Source organism: Schistosoma haematobium (genome assembly GCF_000699445.3).
Source record: "Schistosoma haematobium chromosome Unknown HiC_scaffold_248, whole genome shotgun sequence".
Taxonomy (NCBI): Eukaryota; Metazoa; Platyhelminthes; class Trematoda; order Strigeidida; family Schistosomatidae; genus Schistosoma; species Schistosoma haematobium.
In genome coordinates, this window is record NW_026137062.1 from 3868 (window position 1) to 11831 (window position 7964).

The following is a 7964-nucleotide window of genomic DNA, read 5'->3' on the forward strand; positions in this document are numbered from 1 at the left end:
CAAGTGGCAATAAGTGGGTATTGTATGCGTAGCTATATTCTTGCTGTTTGGATGAATCAAGTGCTTATGAGAAGAAATGTAACCACGTCTTATATTTCTATAACAATAAAAAATTGATGAACTGAATCTTGTGTGACGACTTGATAAGGAATTTAACCTATCAATCTAGTCGTTGATTAACACATATCATGACCACATATGCATTTTTGGAACAACAATATATACAGACTTTTATGTTTTATAGAAAATACGTGACTATTTTATGATCACATCTACAGAAGACCACGTTACCAATTGATAATTTAATGAATAGGGAAATTTGAAACATGTCGAATATATAGAATATTAAGGCATTGGAAGCGAAAATGGGTTTTGATGAGAAACATTTTATTTTTGTGGTATTTGAAATTTTCTAAATATTTTAACTGTACGTCATAATCATTTGAGCGTAAACGTAATGATAATCACTTGGAATTGGAGAACATTGAACGTCTGCTTTTTCACAATTTCTTACGATTCAGTCATTAATGTAATATGTGATTGGTCAATGAACAAAATGATTAATGTGTTATTAGTTTGACGCAACGCATGCAGTTTATTGTAGTCTAGGTGTATTACAGTAATGATTCAAATTTTATCATGTGATATTTCTTTAGTTTAGTCAAAATATGTTGAAAGATGTGAAAATATCAAGGAGTTCACAATTAACAATATTGATACAGATTTCGAATAAGTTGGTAAATGGCTATAATTGTTGTCTGAATGCTTATATTGTGTTTGGTTTGGTATGATCGTTATTTCCATAAGTTCAATATTTGTGTTGATCAACGTACACGGTGCATAGACAAACATTAAATTAGTATTATTTTCATACATTTTATAATATAATTGTTCTGGTACAAAACGGGTTCTCACTCCATATGGATAATGAATCGACATTGGAACAAAAATCTCTGCAACTAACAATGCTGCGTCCACGTTTGTACAATACTTCTGTGTGGGTACAAAAGCATAATAAAACACACCTGAATCGACATCGAATCTCAGTTTGACAGGTTGACCGGCAGTTGATTGTGGATATGTACGACTGAATGATCTCAACTGCATGGTGAATAAGATAACATAAATGCTTAATTTTATAAGCAATATACAACGTATTTGAACTCACTATTTACTGTCATGAAATAACGAAATGAAACAAGCTACTGCATTAATGTGAAGTACATATACAAATTATTTAATTTGAAGACAGTGTAAATCATGACCTGATAGCTTGATAGCCAAAGGAAGTAAGAAAACTTTGGAGAGATATTCTAGGATGAAATAGTTATTTAAATATTTCTAAAGGAACCATGACTAATTAGTGTTTTATCGTATCTGACATACATGAATGATCAAAGACTAATGATTAAGTAGTTAGGTGACTGCAGTAAGAAGTAAAATGACTCTTCTAAAATTAATATCACTACTGAAATGGAGTCAGCTGTTGATGATTTTCGACCATATATTTTTGTTCATAAGCTTACTTTAGAACTCTATCGCAAATGACATTGAAAAAAACTATCCGAAGCGAACTGAATTCTTTAAATCAATTGTTATTTTACTGCGCTTTGGTCATTAGGGTATTATTATTAATGACAAACTTTCCCGATTTGTTTTCATGAGATGGGTTATCGTAACCTGATGATGAAAATATTTTCACTAAGCACAGCAGATGGTTAACGAAAGTCTGATATTGCCTAATACTGGAGTTTTCCGAAGTTATCCAAAGCCAAACAAACGAGGGAGGCAAATAATGTATAATTGTAAAATTAAGCATTAATATGTATTGAAAAGTTAAAGAAATGTAGTACAGAAGAGAAAATCAGCGATCGGACGCTCACACAATCTCTCTTCGTGAATATCAGTGAACAAGAAAATAAGTGTGGTATTATTTCTGCAGAGAAATCAAAGACCATACGAAATGTGTACGAAAAAGTCCAACTTAAAAACCGTCATCACGATAATTAATACTCCATAATCATGTTTCATTGTCGTGAATTCTATAAGGTTGAGCGTTCTACTAAGTCGAATTCCTTAGTAGTTTACGAAGGCTTTCGATTTCACCAACTCATGATATATCTTAACTTACGCTTATACATGATCTTAGAAGATTGTTGACCATGTGATGGTGTACAGTGGAAATTTGTCGATCACAGAGATGTGTGTTTAGACAAAAGACATTCGAATAGTGGTTAGCTCCTCTCATTCTTTGTTTTTCTACACCTAGTCTTTTTTGATTGAACTGCAAAACTCTGAAGTCATGTAATGGTAGTGAGAATCACCCACAAAAGAAAACGTATGCATTGGTTAGTCAGTGGACTATAATAGTTCCTGCTCCATACAAAATAGCGGGAGTGTATGTTTAGAATTCTATTAAATAAACGAAGAAAGCATTGTTGAGACAGTTGATTGTAACAGGGACCAACATGACTGAGGTCATTAGTTCTGAAGAATACTTTAAACAGTTCAGTTTAGAGAGTAGTAATAGTAATACTTAAAGAGGTAATCAATGGACAGTCGGGAATTAACTAGACTTTATTTGTCCAACATTGATTGGAGATCTGATATATGAAGAAACTTACAGGAGAGCAAATACCGTACACTAGGTGGGTGTATCACAGTTTTTCAGTTACGCGTACTTGATAAATCGGTTTGCATAAATTCCTTCTCTGTTCTTGTTCACTTAACTGTAATATTTCGGACAACATGAAATTCAAGCAGAATGTAGATAATGAGGACTGGAAGAGGGATTTCAGAATATGTTCCTTACAAAGTAATTGTTTGAATCGCCGACTAAGCTCTTTGTGAATAAGATAACATAAACGCTTAATTTTATAAGCAATATACAACGTACTTGAACTCACTATTTACTGTCATGTTAACATTTTCCCCAACTATACATCACTTAATTTATTAGTAGTTTTATTTTGTGTGGGCTGTTTAAGCTCTAAAAGAAATTTTCGAAATCAAAAGCATAAACATAAAACATTTAATTTGGTGAAATCTTCATCTCTGAGTTTATCAGGGTTCCCCACTTGAGTTTGCTACACTTGGTATTGCTCCCAAAGGGAGGCGGAAAGGATTCAGTTCTGCGGACGCCGTTGGGAGGCCGAGAGATGAGTGATTAGCTTGTGTGGTTCGGCCTAGAAAGTAGACGTAAAGTGGAGTGTTCTGGCAGTGTGGTGTTGGGTGCACTAGACGCTGTCGATGGCGATAAGAAGTGGGACGTCCGGACTAAGAAGAAAGCCTCACGGCATGCAAAACATCTACAGGAGCGACCGTTTGGAGGGCGAGGGGAAGAATCTGGTGGATGCTTAGTATACTGACAGTTTTAAGAAGTATGTAGGAACAATCGGAAATAGAATACCGAAAGCAGAAGATTGAAATGAAGCGAAAAGAAGGGAAATCGGAGAGGAAATGAAATAGCAACAGAATGAGAGGAATGATGGATTATGCAAAGGACAACGCGAAGATTTGTAAATGTTATATATGTGTGATTTCTATAGTTTGCAAAGCCATTGTGTGATTGTGCACTAAACGACAAATTGGATTTCCCCACCTGAGTTCTCGTCTACGACAATACGAGTATGGGAAATACCATTTATTTCCTGAATTTATTCTGATAGTACTGTCCAAAATGAAAATTATAAATTCGTTTGGCGTGCAGAACAAAATGACTCCAATAAAAAAATTGACATAAATGCAAAAAAAGTTTTTATCAATAATAAGACCTACGGAAATGTTGTCTACAATTAAGTTGGGAAATAATTCATTTCCGTCCCAATAAGTCCAGGATTCGAAGTTCCTGTCGGCTGCACTCATCACAGCGTTACATTCAACCGTATTTATTGAATCTGGATTGCCATCAGGAAGACACAGACCGAATTCTGTTAAAAACCGTCCTCCACCAGTGTATTTAACTATACTTCTCGCATTATTGAATGCATAATTCAAGAGAAGCTACACAAGCAATATCAATGTTAACATTGATTAAGTATGTGAATGATTATTACAATAAAACTAGACTACAATAAACTGCATACACTGCGTCAAAGCAATAACACATTAATCATTTTGTTCATTGACCTATCACTGATTACATTTATGACTGAGCCGTAATTCAGAAATCACCACAAATATATGAAGAATGAAATTAGTTATGAAATTCCACACAGTATGAAGGACGGTTTGAATACATTGATTGTTAGTGTATTCATGAAATCACATCATGTCAGTTCATTCAATCATCAAACATTTATTTTATAAACTGATTAGCACCTATTACTATTAATTACAGTTTTCATGTCAAATCGTAGTGTTTAGATTTTCATTCCTAGTTTACTCTACAGTAATTTAATTAAGTTGAGTTTGTTTTCTGGTGTTTTGTTCAACCCAATCAGTTCATCATTTATTAAGGACACATTAAACATTTATCCATATCAGTTGTAACTACCATTTGTATTTTAAAAGAAATATTCACTGTTTTGCCTAATATCATACATTCAGTATGTGCAGACCGCAAATGGGTGCTCGATTAAACAAAATAACGTGTTTGTCAATTTCATTTTTACAATTGATGTCATACAGGTTGGTGCGAATAACAGGGTAGAATTGCACTTCCCTTGTATCTATCGATGTAATAATCGGATTAGAATTTCACTTTACTTCATAAACTGGAGATTGTGTCAACACAGAACATGTGTACATTTGCGTGCAAAATCCTATGGTGTTTATGAATGGGTTTCAATAAACAACTGAGTTTAATCACAGCTACAAAATAGCTAATTTTACTTTGAAAGGTAACACAGAGTACATATTAATCCAATGCTTCTATTTACACTTCCACTGTTAGTTTATAGGTGGTTTTGGCTAATTCACTATATCTCAAGAATACAAAGATGACAGAATCCATACTTATCATTGCTGTATAGAATTATTCGTCATTGTTGTTTATTCATCTACGCCCAACTTCAGACACACCCATTACTATAACTTTTGCTAGTTAGGATGATTCATAGAACATAAATGCTATTACTGTATAGAAGGAATGTAGAAATTTCTCATCTTATTTAACTTGTTTTAATCAATTACAAAGTACACAATCGTTCTAACAATTTTGCAAACTTATTCATCATCATATTGTTTACTGTGAGTATTTTTATGGTGAAAATAAATGAATTGGTGATTGGTAATTGATAAATATGAGCTAGTTTATGGAAGTTTTTCAATCAATTCTAAGTAAATAAATTCTGAAGTACGTGAATGTTTTGGTGTTGTTTTCATTATTGTTATTATTTTAATTATTATTAATATTATCATTTCTATGTTTGATATCCAATCTATACTTTGTCAGCGGATCGGTTTTCACAGAGAATCAGCAACAGTGAATGTATTACATAGAACGAGAAATATTTATATGAATCATTGTCTTATAGCGGAACACCTCAGGAGTAATCACACACAATTACAACAGATGTTAGAGCACAAACATTTATCCCTGAAGGTAGGAAATGGAAATGTAGACCCCTAACATAAAATATAACTCATTAAATATTACTGTTAAGTCAATTCACGATGGCGCTCGATGATCATGCAATGTCATAGATGACAAATATCTCAACGTCGATATGGCTTAACGATTTGTAATTCGGATCTAGCGAAATTTCTTAGTGTGCTACGTGGTTTCGGGAACAAAAATGAGCTACAAGTACTTGCCTGAGTTCACTCAAATTTATTTCCCTAGTCAATATTTACATATCTAATAAGCGTATTGAAAATGGTCAGCTATATAAATGAAACGTGTGCGATAATAACTCCATACGTTTACATAGATGAGAGATAATTTCGCTTCGAAATTTCTGTCAAGGACTAACAAACCAAAACCAACAGATAACTCTTTTCATAAGTCATCGAGTAACTCAATGGCATTAATAAACTATTTAAAGGTGAAAATTGTGAAGCACCTCAGAATTACGACTAAACAAATGTTCATGGTCTAAAGGATTCGAGTGGTCAATCAATCATTTTAATATCATGATCGACATTAGTTGAAATATTTAGAAAGGCATATATCTAATAATGAGGCGATCAAGAGTAAAATCTCAGCAGATCTAATGCTTCATTTTTATAATATTTTCAAGAGAGGTATCAATTACTGAAGCTAAAGCCTACTTTCACATGATTGGTGCTTGCAAAAACTTAACAGAATATCGAGGATTCTATGTTGCTTAACTCACATCCAATAATCAATGGCGTTCTTCCTATATGAAATTTGTTCAAATAATTAAATTTTGGGCTTGACAATAACGTAATGAATTCAGCTGACTGAAGCTAAATTGACAATCATCGTATGCTAAAGTGCTGATCTGAAAACGCACTCGCTAAGACATATTAAGGCTTTAGGTTTGATTTCTGGTAGGGTTGTAAGCACTCTCTACAGAGCAGTGAATAGTTGTCGGGTTAACGTCAGGATATGGTGTGAAATGTAAATGGCATTTTATTATGAAAATACTTTCGGTCAGCGGTCCTTCGACGTTTAACTTGATTGAATGAAGCTGTTCTGAATATAGATCCAATCATTTATTTATTTAGAAAATATTATTAGGAGTGACAACAGATTTAAACATTTTCCAGTCAAGTCCGATAATCAAGTTACGAATAAAATGAAAGCCAGTTAGCTTATGCTAAAAAATATCAGTTGGTTAATGTTGATATTAAAGCATTGAGATATTGGAATGCATATGCGTTACAAACAATAAACCAGGTAATTGAACTCTCACTTTATCACACAAATATCGTTTCCATGATGGCATATTCTCTGTAGATGGTGTCGATTCCAATAACCAACAGTAGTAATGATAAGATAATACACTCTTCTTTCTGGCCGTCTCATCTTGTAATAAACCGGGAACACGTTGGATACCAGTACCAGGTATTCCATTAACAAATGGAAAATATATTCCATAAGTTACACTCTCGTAAAATATCAATGTATTCTTGTCTGTTTGGCGAATAACATTTACCAAATAATCATAAAATGATAAGAGACTGTGACCTGCATTATCTGTCCGAATATAAAATGAAAAAGATCGGAATTGTAAGAATTGAAATAGATTTTGAGAATGAATATAAGTGAAAGTTGACAAAAATAAACATATCTGTTGCGGACAGAATGTTTTCGGGAAGGGACGTGAGGAGGATTAGTCGTGGAGATATGAGAGGTGTCAGGAGGTGTAGGAAAGATTTGAATGTGACCAACTTGGTCTCGTGTGTTGCTACGGATATGAGGGTTGATGTCACTTCCCGGCTGCCCACACCGTAGAAGAGCATTTCTTGAGGAACCTGAAAAAGAAATCGGATTAGTGTTGGTCTTAACGACCTGGGAGCGTGACCGCAGAGCCCAAGGGACAACTGCTTGTGGCCCGTCGCGCAAGGCCTTTTTGTGTTAGGTTTTTAATGTGTTAGCTCCGTTCTTCAACGGGCCTTGCCGCTGGAGACGGAAATCCGTGAGGTAAGGTGAGGTGTGACATTTTCAGGGTCAACCTCTTCTAACCGTTTCCTTCCTTGTGAGGAGGCGGAATCGCTGCACATGCTGGTTGTCCGAGGGAAACACCTTACTGCTGTCACACCTCTCTACAGTCAGCGGTACGACTTCGCCCTCAGACCTCGAGTTGCTGCTTTTAGTCTTACCGTTCTCCAATCGACCTGCCTGGAATGATAGAACCTACAAGAACATATGTTCCAGCCAATATAGCTCGGTTGGGTCATCATGATAGGCAAGCCCGACCACCGCGTCAAGGTAGCAGCTACGGTCGGGTACATAGATAAGTTGTTATTGTACGAATGACTCTGCCCGTTAAATAGGTTAACAAAGGACCTTAACCAAATTAAATGTAAACAAACTCAATCGCACGTGAGTTGCA

At 34.7% G+C, this 7964-nt stretch overlaps 1 protein-coding gene across 1 annotated transcript; it reads right to left on the reverse strand.

The window, feature by feature from the left end:
• Window positions 1-225: 225 nt before the first annotated feature.
• On the reverse strand, window positions 226-7424 carry MS3_00001336 (uncharacterized protein). The gene is made up of 3 exons (XM_051208774.1): window positions 6822-7424; window positions 3778-4002; window positions 226-1101 (listed from the first exon to the last, which is right to left on the reverse strand). Exons 1-3 carry the CDS (start codon window positions 6852-6854, stop codon window positions 658-660), a joined length of 702 nt encoding a protein of 233 aa, XP_051064046.1. The 5' UTR covers window positions 6855-7424; the 3' UTR covers window positions 226-657.
• Window positions 7425-7964: the final 540 nt, after the last annotated feature.